At 43.2% G+C, this 16,864-nt stretch overlaps 3 protein-coding genes across 3 annotated transcripts in view; 2 read left to right on the forward strand and 1 right to left on the reverse strand.

Moving 5' to 3' along the window:
- Nucleotides 1-2,921: 2,921 nt before the first annotated feature.
- On the forward strand, nucleotides 2,922-6,822 carry LOC134644737 (interferon-inducible GTPase 5-like). Its single transcript, XM_063497777.1, has 4 exons — nucleotides 2,922-3,429; nucleotides 3,687-3,877; nucleotides 4,944-5,514; nucleotides 6,185-6,822. Exons 1-4 carry the CDS (start codon nucleotides 2,922-2,924, stop codon nucleotides 6,820-6,822), a joined length of 1,908 nt encoding a protein of 635 aa, XP_063353847.1.
- Nucleotides 6,823-11,845: 5,023 nt separating this feature from the next.
- The window catches only part of LOC134644738 (interferon-gamma-inducible GTPase 10-like), a 74,286-nt gene continuing 69,267 nt past the window's right edge, over nucleotides 11,846-16,864 (forward strand). The window contains exon 1 of the mRNA XM_065472088.1: nucleotides 11,846-12,380. Within this exon, the coding sequence (XP_065328160.1) occupies nucleotides 11,846-12,380 (535 nt within the window). The remainder of the gene's footprint in view (nucleotides 12,381-16,864) is intronic.
- The window catches only part of LOC134646331 (interferon-inducible GTPase 5-like), a 42,280-nt gene continuing 39,238 nt past the window's right edge, over nucleotides 13,823-16,864 (reverse strand). Inside the window, exon 2 of the mRNA XM_063500200.1 lies at nucleotides 13,823-14,451. Within this exon, the coding sequence (XP_063356270.1) occupies nucleotides 13,823-14,451 (629 nt within the window). The remainder of the gene's footprint in view (nucleotides 14,452-16,864) is intronic.

The following is a 16,864-nucleotide window of genomic DNA, read 5'->3' on the forward strand; positions in this document are numbered from 1 at the left end:
ATTCTTATTTTATTCTAATTTTGCTTCATAACTTTTGCACTGTCCACTTCCTGCTGTGACAAAACAAATTTCCCACGTGTGGGACTAATAAAGGTTATCTTATCTTATCTTATCTTATCTTTTTTTCACGGGGTAGCATCAGGAGAGAAGCTCCAGAGAGGCATGTTCCATGTTAAAAGCTAAAATATACTAAACAAACAAAACCTTTCAATTGCCCAACCCTATCTGTCCCCTCAACGGGTTGTATGTTTTCAATGTTTCCTTATTATTTTGTCATAAAAATAAATCAAACAAATAAATCAAGCTGTGAGACAGCACCTTGCGTTTACGCCGGGCTGTGAGCTGCCCTAAACCCCCTTTTCAACTAAAATCCCAGTTTAAAACTATTCCTGACTTCCCTCAGTGCACACTGTAAAGTCGAAACAGATACAATTAGCTTTTCCTGGTAAAAAGTCCTACATTATTTTCTCAACCTTTGGAAACATCCTCTATAGAGTTAAACCGTTTCATCTTTAAAACTTAGGCCTGATTTCTTCGCCCCCTTTAATGGGTAGCGCACTGTGTTTGGGCAATTTACGTAACATAAAAATCCTGCAGCTATTCCCTAAGTCCCTCTCATTACTTTTATGCTCCCATTATAACCTGTGTCTAACAAGCTTTTAGTCTTCTTTGCAATGTAAACAACCAGCAAAATAGTTGCATGTTTAATCATCTGGGAATTTACCCAGATTTAATTATTTATTTAGACTTCCCCCCTCCCCCAAATGTGCAGCACAAAGTTACACCAATGTTCTTAATACAGCTGGATATAATTATTGTGGCCACTGATATTGAATTTGTACTAAATATAACGGGTATAACCACAACCACACGAAGTTGGGTTAAAACAGCGATGCTGTGCAACCGAATATCGTAGTAACACAAAGAGGTAACGAAGCAGAATCTGGTAGAAGGAGGACGATGTTGCAGCAAAGTTGAGGAAGATCAGGTGATTGTCTGGCAGGTAAACAGCAGGTCTGAACTGGCAGCCATTGCCTGCCCCCACTGAGGCCTCCCCTAAACTGTTTTCTCAGTTCATGTTTCTCTATCAGTGACGGTCAAATCTAAACGAGGATGTGGTCTCAGCTCGTGAAATCAAACTGAATCAAATGTAAATGTCACTAAATGTGTCCTTGTTGGTCAGTCATAGACGGAGGAGACACTCTGTATCGTCCAGCCTCAGAGTGGACGTGAACTAATTTATGGACAAGTCATTCATATTTACTCAAACTCACTGCACTCAGCGTTGTTGGCTGCTCTGTATAAATATGCCTCTGCCCTGCTTGTGGTGCTGTTTGTCTATGATGCAGCTGTCATATAGATGTTGGTCTGCCACACAAACTATGATAAACATCTAAATGGCCTTTACACAGATGGCTGTAAAACCTGGTTTTACTGCAGTTATTAATTGTTAATCATTAGCTGAGTGCAGCATGCTGGTCTGTAACTTTATGTTGGTAAAGAATAAATTCAGTGTAAGTCAAACACAAAAGTTTCAACTTTGTTCACTTAGTGATGAAGCTGCTCTTCATCACTAAGTGAACAAAGTTGTACTGAGGAATGAAGAACACACGAGGAGGCCTCTGCTGTTTGACATGAGCAGTGTCACTGATGCTCCTCTGTGTCTGCACTTATTACCTGCAGCTCTTTGTGCTCCACCTGTAGCTGCAGCTCATCCATCAGCATCTAACAGGTCACTTTCAGTGTTTCAGGCCCTGCAGGATTGTGTTTTTAGTGCATGTGTCTGTTCTAGAGCAGTGATCATTTTAGAACCGCTGACAGCTACAGAGACAACCAAAGATCATCGTGAGCTGTTTTCAGGGGGCGGAGCTACAGGCCACACATACAGGTGGGAACAGAGTTCACTCTATAGCTCTATAACAGACTGACCTCCACCATCAGACTCACTGTTGCATGCAATACATCATCAGCATAGCACGCAGGTAAACCTCCATCAACTTTCTAAGTCCTGTCTGCAGGATTAAATTCCAAAAGCTCACATCTACTGTGACGGTCCTGGGTCAGTTTACGTTTTACTCTTTGAATGATGGTTTTCTGTCGTATTATATTTATTGTTCCTGGTTTCTGTTCTGCTCATGTTTCCATGTCTCAGTGTCTAGTCTGCGCCATCTTGAAATTCTCATGCTTCCTGTTTTATTGTGATAGTCCCTTGTCCTGCGTTCAGTGTATTGAGTTTTGCTTCTCTGCGGCGCGTTATGTCAGATTTGTCCCATCTGTGTTCCCACCTGTCCCCCATCCTCTCAGTGTCCTGCTTGTGTATTTAAGCCCTATGTCTACTTTGTTTATTGCTGGTTCATCTGTTCATCATCCCGTTCTTCATCCTCTGCTTTCCTCCAGGCTTTTATAATGTTTTATAATTTCCTCATGTTCTTTAGTTTAGCTTTTCCGTTCCCCCGTCATTGTTGCTTTGTAGTATTTCTGTTTAGCCAATGTAAAGGCTCACGTTTCGTTAATACCCACCTCATCCCCGTGTGTCTGTGTTTGGGTCCTCCTCTCTCATCTCCACACGGTCTGCCTCACAGACTGTGATATCGTCTCACCTGTTCTTACTCTGAACATGTCGTGTTTGTCTCAAATACGTACGATGTGTACAATCATTTGTGTGTAACTGTTGAGGACTCACAAGTGCGTGCTTCAATCCACACACAAATACGAAACAATCTGACCACAAAACTATTTTATTTTATATTATTGTGATTAACAAAGAATTTAAATTATAGTTTTAATAAAATAAGAAAAATCACAAAGTTTAAATCATGTTTCACTGAAACAGTCTTCAGTCTTTACATTAGACTGTTTTTCATAAGTCATCAGGGACCAGCGTGAGTCTTCAGCCTGAGTGCGAATCACTTACAAGAGAAATGAAGAAAGCTCTGCAACACACTGACAGACCATCAGATGTTGGAAAGATCATGGAGTCACTACAGGACAACAACACCCAACTAGATATCGCCATCACAGGAGAATCTGGCTCTGGCAAATCCACCTTTGTTAACGCCCTCAGAGAGCTGTCCGATGGTGACGAGGGAGCTGCTCCTACTGGTGTTACAGAAACAACCTCAGAGGTCACACCGTACCCCCATCCAAAGTATCCCACTGTTATCTTGTGGGATCTTCCTGGAATCGGCACCACCAAGTTTCCAGCTGATAAGTACCTGGAGCTTGTTGGATTTGAGAAGTTTGACTTCTTCATCATCATCTCAGACAGTCGCTTCAGAGAAAATGATGTGAAACTTGCTCAGGAGATTCAGAGGATGGAGAAGAAGTTCTACTTTGTTCACTCAAAGATCGACAACGATTTAGAAAGAAGTCAGAGAGAGTTTAAGGTGGAGAAGACTCTTTCACAAATCAGACAAGACTGCATTCAAGGTGAGTGTCACATGAGATCATTTATATGAGTGAGACCAGTTTCTGGATTTAATGATGGTGATGCAGTTGTTGGAGAGTTCAGGCCACAGTTGGACAGTTAAACTCTGTTAGTTTTATGACTGTGTGGCTGCAGGATGCTGGAGGATGGACTGCTTTAGTTGATCCTCCATTAATCTCCTTCCTTTAGGCCAACTTTCTGCTGATTGGCTGCCCCTCACTGACACGCACGTGCACGTTTCTTTCCTTCTCTGACGCAGGACTCAGAGGATTAGGCATCAAGACTCTGCAGGTCTTCCTGGTGTCCAGCTTTCAGCTCCACCAGTATGACTTCCCCCTCTTACGCAAAGCCTTGGAGAGCGGCCTTCCTGAAGTCAAGAGAGATGCTCTGCTGTTGGCCACGCCCAGTATCAGCCACGAGATCATCAGCAAGAAGAAAGAAGCTTTCAAGGTATGATTGTACTGTCAGCCTCTCTGTCTACAGCTTTACTGGAGTCTGATCAGCATACTCAAGGCTTTTTTTCCTAATCTGTCCTCACTCTTCATAACATCAGCATTCACTCGAACAAAGGAGGTTATCAGCCAAGGTTTATCAGTCTAAGAGCAAATTCATATAAAAGAGGCCATGGTGACACCATGCAACAGACCTGAACATGTCTGATTCTACAAATAAAGAGAAAACTATGATGTTAGAAACATAAAAAGAGACGAAGAGAAGAAGAAGAAGAAGCAGAAGGAGATGATCTCAGTGAGATGATCCATGTGACGAGTCTGAGGTTCACATAGAGGCTTATACAGTTTATGGGTGAAAATATTTACCTCTGTTGTGGGGACATCACCTTTTATAAATCTGATACAACTGTGTCAACATGAAGACACTGATTGTCTTTCAGCAGAATCATAATAAACATCTCAATTTTCTTAAAGCCCCAAAAGCACAACATACGATGTAAGACGGGCTAATCTTGTTTGTTTTTGTGCAAAATTAGCATGAAATCTTACATAATTAAAATTACTACAATATTTCTACTATGCTATAATTATTATATAATTATTATTACTCGTTGCCTCTTATTATAGTATGCCTTATTTAAGTATTTGTAAGTAATAACATTATAATTTCAAATAAAATGCATTACAATTCTTTTTAATTACAGAGAACATTTGCTTTTGATTGGGGAAATTTTCATAAACTGTTATTGAAATTTGTTTTTAGAATAAATTTCAATATTTCGGTGCTTGAAAACTGTAAGTTGATTTTGTATCAACATAATTGGCTCCAAAATATAATAACGGTAAACACAGACAGACCTAAAGGTGCGTGATGCACATGAATATAATAAAATACAATAAAGTGGCTCAGTTCACAGCATGCTAAGCTATTGTAGTCAATTCTTTGTGGAATATTAAGCAGAACGTGTCATGTTTTGTGTGATGATGTAAGATTAAATAAAGCAAATGAACCCGAAAACAAAAAAGCCCCAAAGTTTAAAGTTTATCTTCTTTTTTCATTCCAGGTATCAGAGACAAGCACAGACAACCAATTTGAAATTGAAACTGTGAGAGAAGAAATTAAAGAAGCTCTGCTGAAAAATGACAAATCGCTGGCTATCACAAAGATCAAGGAGTTACTGGACAAGGAGAGGAACACTCCACTGAATATCGCCATCACAGGAGAATCTGGCTCTGGGAAATCCACCTTTGTTAATGCCTTCAGGGGCATGGACAACAGAGAGGAGGGAGCGGCTCTGACTGGTGTTACAGAAACAACCTCAGAAGTCACACCGTACCCCCATCCAAACTATCCTAAGGTTACTTTATGGGATCTTCCTGGAATCGGCACCACCAAGTTTCCAGCTGATAAATATTTGGAGCGTGTTGGATTTGAGAAGTTTGACTTCTTCATCATCGTCTCAGCCGATCGCTTCAGAGAAAATGATGTGAAACTCGCTCAGGAGATTCAGAGGATGGAGAAGAAGTTCTACTTTGTTCGCTCAAAGATTGACACCGATTTACGACCCGAGAGAAGAAAGAGAAACTTCAGCGAAGAGGAGACTCTTAGGAAAATGAGGGAAAACTGCATTCAAGGTGAGATTGATTTGTGTGTTCATCATCTCATACCGAAAATGTTTGTTCACCAAAGCTTACTGAGAGAAAGCTGCTTAACATCACCATCCATTCTTACCAACAACCCAGGTTGGGGTGGTTGAAGCTGTGTCAGCTGTCACAGGGTGATAGACGAGGTACAGCCCAGACAGGAGGATGATTGTCCTGATGACGGTGACACAGCTGCTGAAGAAGTCAGGCAGATGCTGGATAGATGAACTTTATTATAAGGAAACTTTATTATACTTATTACAGTGTTTGGGAGGAGCTGCTCTTGTCTCTTGCAGTCTGATATCTTCAGGTGATTTTGTATTAAGATAGTTCTCGATGAGCTTTAGTCACAGACGTCAAAATCACTTTTGTTGCAGTCGGTAGTTTAAATGTTACACATAAAGTGCCACAGTGTATTTTAAAATATAACTATATATAAGCTTAATAAGGAATATATAGCAACAGTAAACTATAAAATCATCAATATGAAAACACGACCCCAGTCTGTACGTGGTGGCTTACACAGTTTCACTATGAGTTCAAATCCTTTACACATCTATAAAGTCAGTCGGCTCACTGAATCTGCTGAATGATAAAGTCCAGTTTTAGATGTTTTTATTACTTTATATCTTATCATCATACTGTGTTTTTTCTGTGCCAGGACTCAGAGATTTAGGCGTCGAGTCTCCGCAGGTGTTCCTGGTGTCCAGCTTTGAGCTCCACCTCTACGGCTTCTCTCTCTTACATGAGACCTTAGACAGAGACCTTCCTGAACACCAAAGACATGCTCTGCTGCGCGCCATGCCCAACATCAGCCTGGAGATCATCGACAAGAAGAAAAAAACTTTCAAGCGCCGATTGTATTGGTTGTCCGCTCTGTCTGCAGCTGTAGCTGCTGTTCCAGTTCCTGGTCTTTCTATTGCTGTTGACATAGGGGTGCTAGTTGGTGCTGTCACAGATTACGTCTTTGGGTTTGGTCTTGATATCAAGTCTCTGCAGAGACTGTCTGCCAGCACAGGCGTGCCACACGCCGATCTGCATGCCGCCATCGTTTCTCCGCTGGCTGCGGTGAAAATATCGAAAGAGCTCCTCCTCAAGGTGTTGCGCCAAATTGCAGGAGCAGCTACATTTATGGCACTGGAGGAAGTTTCCAGATTCATTCCAATAGTTGGAATCCCGCTGGCAATGGTATTCTCTTTTACCACAACTTACAGACTTTTGAATTTCATCCTCAACCAGCTCGCTGAAGACGCCCAGAAGGTATTTAAAAAGGCTCTGGGACTGAACACCTCAGTGTGATTTAAATAGAGAAAGGTGATAAAGTGACACGTTTGAAACAGAAAGGTATGAAATAAAATTCCTAAATCATTGAGTATGCAGTGAATCCAGCTGTAAAACAGCATCCTTACAGCTGATCAGTGTATCAGAGGCCTCAGCAGGTCTCATGTCCTCTGAAACAACAGAGGAACCTCTCCCACCTTTACACATGTGACCTTATATATCCATCCATCCATCCTGCATCCATCCATCCTGCCTCCATCCATCCATCCATCCATCCATCCTGCATCCATCCATCCATCCATCCATTCTGCATCCATCCATCCATCCTGCATCCATCATCCATCCATCCATTCTGCATCCATCCATCCATCCTGCATCCATCATCCATCCATCCATTCTGCATCCATCCATCCATCCATCCATCCTGCATCTATCCATCCTGCCTCCACCCATCCATCCATCCTGCATCTATCCATCTATCCATCCATCCATCCTGCCTCCATCCTGCATCCATCCATCCTGCCTCCATCCATCCATCCTGCCTCCATCCATCCATCCATCCTGCATCCATCCATCCATCCATCCTGCCTCCATCCTGCATCCATCCATCCTGCATCCTGCATCCATCCATCCATCCTGCCTCCATCCATCCATCCATCCATCCATCCATCCAGCCTGCCTCCATTCTGCATCTATCATCCACCCATCCATCCATCCTCCATCCATCCAGCCATCCATCCATCCTGCCTCCATCCTGCATCCATCCATTCTGCATCCATCCATCCATCCATCCATCCATCCATCCATCCTGCCTCCATCCTGCATCTATCATCCACCCATCCATCCATCCTGCATCCATCCATTCTGCATCCATCCATTCTGCATCCATCCATCCATCCTGCCTCCATCCATCCTGCATCCATCCGTTCTGCGCAGGAGCGTTCGCCCTCCCTGCACGGCACCTCAAACCACGCCCCACCACACATATAGATAGGGCTGGATCAGGAGACCCTGAAATTACGCTGTGTAGCAGGGGTGTGGTCTCTGGCTCTGCTGCAGTGGAGGGGTGGTGCAGCGGGCTCGAGGGGCAGTGCCAGGGAGGTTGAGAGTCAGGTGGAAGGAATCACATCATCCATCCATCCATCCATCCTGCATCTATCCACCCTGCATCCATCCTGCATCCATCCTGCATCCATCCTGCCTCCATCCATCCATCCTGCATCCATCCATCCATCCATCCATCATCCATCCATCCTGCATCCATCCATCCATCCATCCATCCATCCATCCATCCATCATCCATCCATCCATCCTGCCTCCATCCATCCATCCTGCATCCATCCATCCATCCTGCATCCATCCATCCATCCTGCCTCCATCCATCCATCCTGCATCCATCCATCCATCCATCCTGCATCCATCCATCCATCCTGCATCCATCCATCCATCCATCCTGCATCCATCCATCCATCCTGCATCCATCCATCCATCCTGCCTCCATCCATCCATCCACCCATCCTGCCTCCATCCATCCATCCATCCTGCATCCATCCATCCATCCTGCCTCCATCCATCCATCCTGCATCCATCCATCCATCCATCCTGCCTCCATCCATCCATCCATCCATCCTGCATCCATCCATCCTCCATCCTGCCTCCATCCATCCATCCTGCCTCCACCCATCCATCCATCCTGCATCTATCCATCTATCCATCCATCCATCCTGCCTCCATCCTGCATCCATCCATCCTCCATCCTGCCTCCATACATCCATCCTGCCTCCATCCATCCATCCATCCATCCAGCCTGCCTCCATCCTGCATCTATCATCCACCCATCCATCCATCCTCCATCCATCCAGCCATCCATCCATCCTGCCTCCATCCTGCATCCATCCATTCTGCATCCATCCATCCATCCATCCATCCATCCATCCATCCATCCATCCATCCATCCATCCATCCTGCCTCCATCCTGCATCTATCATCCACCCATCCATCCATCCTGCATCCATCCATTCTGCATCCATCCATCCATCCTGCCTCCATCCATCCTGCATCCATCCGTTCTGCGCAGGAGCGTTCGCCCTCCCTGCACGGCACCTCAAACCACGCCCCACCACATATATAGATAGGGCTGGATCAGGAGACCCTGAAATTACGCTGTGTAGCAGGGGTGTGGTCTCTGGCTCTGCTGCAGTGGAGGGGTGGTGCAGCGGGCTCGAGGGGCAGTGCCAGGGAGGTTGAGAGTCAGGTGGAAGGAATCACATCGATGAACTCTGTTCCTTCTTTAGTGACGCCGAGGACAGGCAGTGGAGCGTGCAGACAACTGGAAAATTGGCCACAGAGAAACAAGAGGTGGCGAGCTGGAAGCACTGTGTTTGCTATAACGTTAAATAAAAGAAAGAAACAGTTACAGAACGCTGTGTGGCTTCGAGTCTTTCACACGTTGGAACAGCTGTAGGCTGCTGGGGGATTCCCATGATGCACTGAGTGTTTCTTCTTCTGTATAAATAAAACTTTAATTGAATTGTTGTTAGATTTTCTTTTCTCCATTTTCAGATTTGTGCTGCGTTCTTTTTTCTCTCCTTTGCATCCTCCCACAACCAATCACAGGAGAGAGTTCATCCTCCCCGATTTTAGTTCTGCTGGAGGTCTCTTCCTGTTAAAAGGGAGTTCTTCCTCCCCAAAGTGCTCCTCATCATCTGATTGTTGAGGTGTTCTCTGTAACATTGTAGGGTCTTTACCTTTTTGTCAGTGAAGATATCACTGTGACGCAGACTGAATGGTTACCGCGCTGACATCGAAACTATGATAAGACTCTACATTGTACTCATACAGCTGGCTGTAAAACCAGGCTTTAAGCATTCAGTGTTTACAGTAGCTGATACTAAAACTTAAATTACTCTTACTGTTCATCATTAACTGACTTTTTTCAATGATTAACTTTCCTTTTCAACATTATTGGACATAATCAGTCTAAGCCACTGCTGAAACCATCAATACAGCACAGTTTCTTCACTGAGAGATGGAAGTCAGCTTCATCACAGATACTGAATTGAAGACATTAACAACACAAGACATCAGTCAGCAGCAGTCCTGTTACAAGTTGGTTAGATAGTAGATCCCACAGGGTGAGGAGCATCTCTAAAGTACTTATCAGAGTGGATATTTCACAGTGGATGATGGTAGAAAGACAGATTTACTGAGGAGTCCCAGTTACACTAACTACTCAGTGGTTATTTAACACAAAGTAGTTATGGAGCCAGTCTGTATCATTTAAATAAAAAAAACAAGGAAAAAAGAAAAACAGTCTGGATTTTAAGAATCACTTTTTTAAAAGCATATTAAGAATCAAAGAATTGTGTTTCTGGAGGAATTAAGCCTCCAGAGGGTCCTGCACAGCTCCAGCTGTCAGAGTCTGAGCCTGAGGGTGCTGCCTGAGTCGAGGCCCTGATTTCCAGCACCTAGACTGGACGGCAGACGTCCTGCCAAGTCACGCGGGTTTCTCCACTGTCTTTATCACCGGCCGCCTGCCCAGCCCTCAGACGGTCTTTGCCACCTTTGTTCCTGGCCTCCTCCAAAGCCCCCAGAGTGAATGACACTGCTGAACATAACACACACTCAGAAAAATAAATTATTACATAACTGATGTCAACAGGCATCAGTTCACTGGCATTTTGCACAAATGACAGGGTGAGGTCAAGGACTATTTCCCAGCCATCAAAACCTCCCAGAAAAGCCGCCTTTTAACAAATTGATTTGAAATGATTGAGTAAATTATTTACAGAGCTAAAATTGAATTCATGAAGAACATGAATAACACAGTTACAAAAAGCTGGCAGTTCACAGGCTCCAGGGATAAAATCTCACTATTAACTTTGAGTTTCAAGTCTCTGCAGAATCTGCTTACAGTGCTTTGTGCGCGCTCGCCTTTGGAGCAGTAATCATTTCTTAATCACTCACAGCTACAGGAAGGACCAAAGATCAGACATGCTTTGCGGTTTTCAGGGGGCGGAGCTACAGGACGCACATATAGGTGGAGGTTCAGAGTTCAGAGACCAGTACACACAGTGACTTCCACCAGCTCCATCCATCACCAGACTCACTGCTGCGTACAGCTCTTATCATCACTGCAACAGCACGCAGGTAAACCTCCATCATATGATCATACTTTCTGCAAACTTCTTGCTGCTGTCACGTGTCCCTGCTCTTGATTCGTAAACTTAAAACATTAAGATTAAACTGGCAAAATTTCAAGGGTCGTTCTTGTGTTTCTGTGTCATTAATGCAGCAGATTTAATTCAGATTTAATTTAATTCTTGCTGTTCCTCGTTTCACTGTGGTTAATATTTACAATGGAAACTGTGCACGATACGCTTCATTAGCCACATATACACTTCTTCTTCTTCTTCTTCTTTTAAGAAAGGTCATTCCTGAATCGGCCATAAAAGGAGCATCATGGGAGATAATGTGGAAATAAGAAATAACTGATTTTTTCATTAATTTAGGTTGGAGTGATCTTTAAATGTGATTAAAAAATTGCACAGCACACTGAAATAAATAATCAAATAATCTACAGACGTCTCAGTAACTGTGCTTTATAAACTAATATGAATCAGCACTGACCCGCCTTCAGTCTTATTAATGACCTTTACTAGATTTCTTCTAACATCCAAGTTTATGGTCTGTTTCATGTCTAAAAGCCTCACATTAAACAAGAACAGTCACTACATGACTGATGATACACTCACAGCTCGTGCTTCTTATGGAGCAACATGTTAAACTAGTTTTGTTTTTATTCCAGTGGCCTCCTAAAACTTAAAATAGAAATAGTCCAAAAACTGAGATCCCACCTCAAAATCAACTTTAAAGATAGAACTTCAGGTTTCGGTTTAATCTGATCATAAAGAATGACTAAATTTAAATGTCAAATTAAAGTAGCTAAGTACAAATTCTGCAGTTCAAGAAAAAAGTCACATTTTCCACATTTTTCCTCTTTTGTTTAAGGATCAGCATGGAGGACCCAGATGACTGATATATGGAAGACGTTCCTGGAGTTAAAGAAGCCCTGCAGAAAAACAACAACGCTGCAGCAGCTGCAAAGATTGAAGAAAATTTAAAACAACAAAATAATATCCCACTAAATATCGCCATCACAGGAGAGTCTGGCTCTGGGAAATCCACCTTTGTTAATGCCTTCAGAGGACTATGTGATGATGAGGAGGGAGCTGCTCCTACTGGTGTTGTGGAAACCACCTCAGAAGTCACAGAGTACCCCCATCCAAACTATCCCAATGTTAAATTATGGGATCTTCCTGGAATCGGCACCACCAAGTTTCCAGCTAAGAAGTACCTGAAGCTTGTTGGATTTGAGAAGTATGACTTCTTCATCATCATCTCAGCCACTCGCTTCACGGAAAATGACGTGAAACTGACTCAGGAGATTCAGAAGATAAAGAAAAAGTTCTACTTTGTTCGCTCAAAAATTGACAACGATATAAATGCAGAGAGAAGAAAGAGAGACTTCAATGAAGAGAAGACTCTCAAAGTAATCAGAGACGACTGCGTTCACAGTGAGTGTCTGATCACTTACAGCTCAGTGAGATCACTTTATGGATTCACTTTCATATTCAGGTCTTAGCTTTACATTATTTGTTACATTACATTATGTGTAATATCCTGAGAGGCCAATCAGGAAGTGGAAGCAGGTGTGCTGATCGTTGAAGGTCAGCTGATTGTCTGGCAGGTTTGGGTCTGACTGCAGTTCTTAATCTAACATTCAGTTGTGACTCTGTGCGCACACACAAAATATAACTCACTAAATAAAGCCAATAAGAAAACTGAAGCTTCCTCATGTTTCATGTTTTCTAATCTGATCTCAAACATCAAGAACACAAAAGGAAACTTCTGTTTGTTCTTATTCCTGTTTCCAGATGGACATCTGCCCCAACAAGCTGCTTATTTTCATCTTTACTCTCCAAAATCAGCCAAATAACCATCAAACCTGGGACGTGTATCACGTCAGCTTGTTTGTACATAAGGAAAAAACTTGTATGCAAAACACTGAGTCAGACCAAAAGTGAATACATCACCACAAAATCAACACAAGCCTTTGTTCACCCACAGACAGACTTTAACCAGCAAACATCATGTCAGGAAGAAAGCTGAACATCAGAGAGTCTGAGGGGAGGACGAGCATCTTTAAACCACTGATCAGGAAGGAAAAACTCTCAGCAGTGGCTCACATATATCAGCATTTCACAGAGAATGATGGAGAAAGAAAAACCCTGTTAATGATTAGTTGTAACAAACTGCGATGACGAAGAGAACGATGTCACATTTTGTCAGAGCTCTGAGTTCAGGAGCTAAAAGCAGAACCAGAAAGTAGACAGGAAAAGGTTTGACCGCAAATTTATTTCTTCTTCTAGGTCTGAAATTTCAATTATTAAATGCTGAAAAGTGTTTACATTATTTCCTGAAATGAGTCAAAGGCAACGAACCCAATCATTAAAAACAAGAACCCTAAAATAAGCAGTTCATTCATAAAAACATTTCAAAGCACCGCTATAAAAGAGAGTTCAAGTCCTTTGGTGTTCAGACTAAAGGCAGGAAACTCAGTGAGGTATAAATGAATATTTACATTTTTAATGTTTGTTTGTTTGAGTTTCTTCCTCATTTAGTTTAATTATCACTGGAGGATGATGAGCGTTTAGATCTTTATGTAATATTTGAGTTTTGCTTCTTCTACATTATTCAGTGCTGCTGAAGTTTGCATTTGTGGGTTTAGTTCCTCGTTTTGAATTTACTGTTTCTGAGTTCATTCCTATTAGTTCGACTGATTATTCAGGATGTTATATGTGAGCTGTCCACTCCTGGACGAGAGGGGAAACTGCTGCACTTCTCCAGACATAGAGTGATATGGAACACCAAACGACCCACAGCTCAGAGAAACACTGGTTTTCCTCCAGTTTACAGCTCGTCTAAAAATGGTGAAATTTGTGAGGAATGCTAGATTTTAACAATACCACACTGAGGTGGTCAAACTCAGAGCCCTTCTAAACACCCTCTCAGCATCATCGGCGAGCTCACTGAGGAAAAGCTGCAGAGCTCGACTGGTTATAGTGAAAGAGAAACCAGCTGTCAGCAGGGATCCAAACAGTGGAATGAATCTGCACACGTTATCTGCTCCCATTATTTTAGCTGTGCTAGGAAGTGTCGTCAACTCATCCAGGATGAGATCTGTAGTTATGGTGTTTGTGGCCAGCAGTGAATTGATGACAGCGCACAGATCAGTGTAGGAGACACCTGTGATGGCAGCAAGTCTCTTCAGAGATGGGCTGTCAAGACCAAACCCAGCTACATACCCTGTGACGGCAGCCTTTAAGGTGCTGTCAACCAGAGCAGAAATCCCCAGAGGAGCTGTACGTACAGCTGCAGACAGAGTAGCATAGAGTGTTATTTGGGCCTGAAAAACTTCTTTCTTCTCCTTGATGATGTTGCATATACCAAACAGCAGAACATCTCTCTGGTGTTCAGGAAGTTCTCTCTCTAGGGTCTCATGTAACAGAGGGAAGTCGTACAGGTGGAGCTCAAAGCTGGACACCAGGAAGACCTGCGGAGACTCGACGCCTAAATCTCTGAATCCTGCGTCACAGAAGAAACACACGGTTTGGGGGTAAGTGAGGGAAGGACGGGTAAGTGACGGAAGTGACGGACAAGGTAAGCGACTCATGTTGTAACTGACGTCAGACGCTGGAGATTTTGGCGGAAAATTAAAGCAAATGGTAGTTTAGATTTGAACAAATTCCTTTAAGCTTCAGTATTACCAAATACACTCATAAATTGTCTTATAACTAACAATATTTGTCTAAATCATCTCCAACACCCTGGAGAACAACGGGGAGAGTTTAGAGGCTCTCCAAGATTACATTGATCAGTACTTCCAGGATCTCGTGATGAAGAAGGCCCAGAGTGCAGCTTCCCCGGCCAAACCTGAGACGCCGTCGTCGAAAAGACTTCGCCCGGCAGATTCCCCCGGCACAACATCGCCAGCCAGCAAAGATATTGTCGACATACTGGAGTCAATCGACCAACGATTGTCCAGTTTCAATGCAAGGCTGTCCTTGGTGGAGATTCTTCACCGGGAATTTAAATCCTTGCGAGAGTCCCTAGAGTTCAGCCAGCAGCAGGTGGAAACGCTCGCTGCTGAAAATGCCACGCTAAGGGAGTCGGTGAAATGTCTCTCAGACAATGTTACTCAGCTAAATAGAGAAAATAAAAAAAATAAAAGAAACAGTTATAGATCTACAAGCTCGTAGCATGCGTGATAATCTGGTATATTCTGGTATTCCAGAAGCCGCTGGAGAGGACGCGGAGACCACGATAAAAAGCTTAATCAAAACCCACCTGAAGCTGCCCGAGGACACGGTGAAGAACATCATCTTCGATAGGGTGCATCGCCTCGGCCCCATTCGGGCTGCGGCCGGGAGACCACGTCCTATCGTGGCCAAATTCGGCCACTTCAAACAAAAGGAACTGGTGAAAAGCCGCAGCAGGGAATTAAAAGGAACGGACTTCAGCGTGAACGACCAGTTCCCCAAAGAGATCCTGGAACGATGCAGGGTCCTCTTCCCAATCCGACGCGGCTTCATCCAGAAGGGCTCCCGCGCTGTCATCGCTGTGGACCAGCTGTACGTGGACGGACAGCTCCACCGCGACCCCGACATCACTCCGTGGCTGTATTAACTTCACACCAGATAAGAATCCGCTACACCCTTTCCCCACCCACTCACACTAACTTGCATTAACATCTGTTTAACTTACTAGTATCAAATCGCATCTTAGGTGTGATATCATAGCAGAATTAACACCGTCACTCTCTGTCAATAGTTTGATTGGAATGTTTCCGGGTTTTTTTTCCTTCTCGTTTTTTTGTTCTCTTTTCCCCCTCTTGTTTTTATGCTGCTCACCCTTGTCCTTGGTTTCTTTCTTTCTTTTTTCTTTCTTTCACTGCTTTGATCACCTGCTTCCAGACTCATCCACAAACAACATCCTTTATTTGGACACATACGCACAGCACGATCACGCACAGCCATGCGCTCAACGGCAGCACATTTACATCAGACAGCGCACAGTCGTATAGGATACACACACTTAAGTCAAGCGTACTCATATCAGTAAATATGCACACACATAGTCAGACTCAGGGAGCATCTCGCCACACATTTTTTTCTCTCTCTCCTTCTCTTTATTTACGAACAAGTGATGTACTCTCTCCACCTGTCTAAGCGACACACACAGCGTACACCCCTAGTTATACACAGACATCTATGGGTGCACTAAGATTCGTTACATGGAATGTAAATGGAGCTGGCTCCAGAGAAAAGAGGTTAAAAATATTTAACCAACTCAGAAAACTACAGGCAGATGTTGTGCTTTTACAAGAGACCCACAGACCTCTTAGAGGTTCGAATGAACTTAAAACACCTGAGTTTCCTAATGTGTTCTCAGCTTGTTATAATTCTAGACAAAGGGGAGTAGCAATTTTAATCCATAAAAAAATTAATTTCACAGTACTCGATACAATTATAGATCCAGAGGGCAGATTCTTAATCATTAAACTATCTATACGTGATTAAAAGCTATGTATTGTAAGTGTATATGGTCCATATGTTGATGATCCCTCATTCTTTCACGGTTTTTTCAGTGCACTCTCTGAACACTTAGATGGCACACTTGTTCTTGGAGGCGACCTCAACCTTGGACTAAATGAAGAAATGGATAGGCTGAATACAGCAGGAACTCAGCGTAATTGGCAGTCCATAAATATAATCAAACAGTATATGAGCGACTTTGGCCTTTGCGATGCAGGGCGCTCCCTTCACCCCAACAGTAAAGAATATACTTTTTTCTCACATGTTCATCACTCCTACTCTCGTCTGGATTATTTTTTGGTCAGCAACTCACTGCTGAGTGACATTTCAGACACTGAGATTCACCCTATAGCTGTCAGCAATCATGCTCCTGTATCTTTAACACTAATGCAGAAGAATAATAC

Source organism: Pelmatolapia mariae, linkage group LG16_19, assembly GCF_036321145.2.
Source record: "Pelmatolapia mariae isolate MD_Pm_ZW linkage group LG16_19, Pm_UMD_F_2, whole genome shotgun sequence".
In the NCBI taxonomy this organism is placed as follows: Eukaryota; Metazoa; Chordata; class Actinopteri; order Cichliformes; family Cichlidae; genus Pelmatolapia; species Pelmatolapia mariae.

Coding starts and splice junctions, on each gene's coding strand:
- LOC134644737 (XM_063497777.1), top strand. CDS start 2,922: ATGAAGAAAGCTCTGCAACACACTGACAGACCATCAGATGTTGGAAAG. Junction 3,430..3,686: donor CAGACAAGACTGCATTCAAG/GTGAGTGTCACA, acceptor TCTCTGACGCAG/GACTCAGAGGATTAGGCATC. Junction 3,878..4,943: donor AGAAGAAAGAAGCTTTCAAG/GTATGATTGTAC, acceptor TTTTCATTCCAG/GTATCAGAGACAAGCACAGA.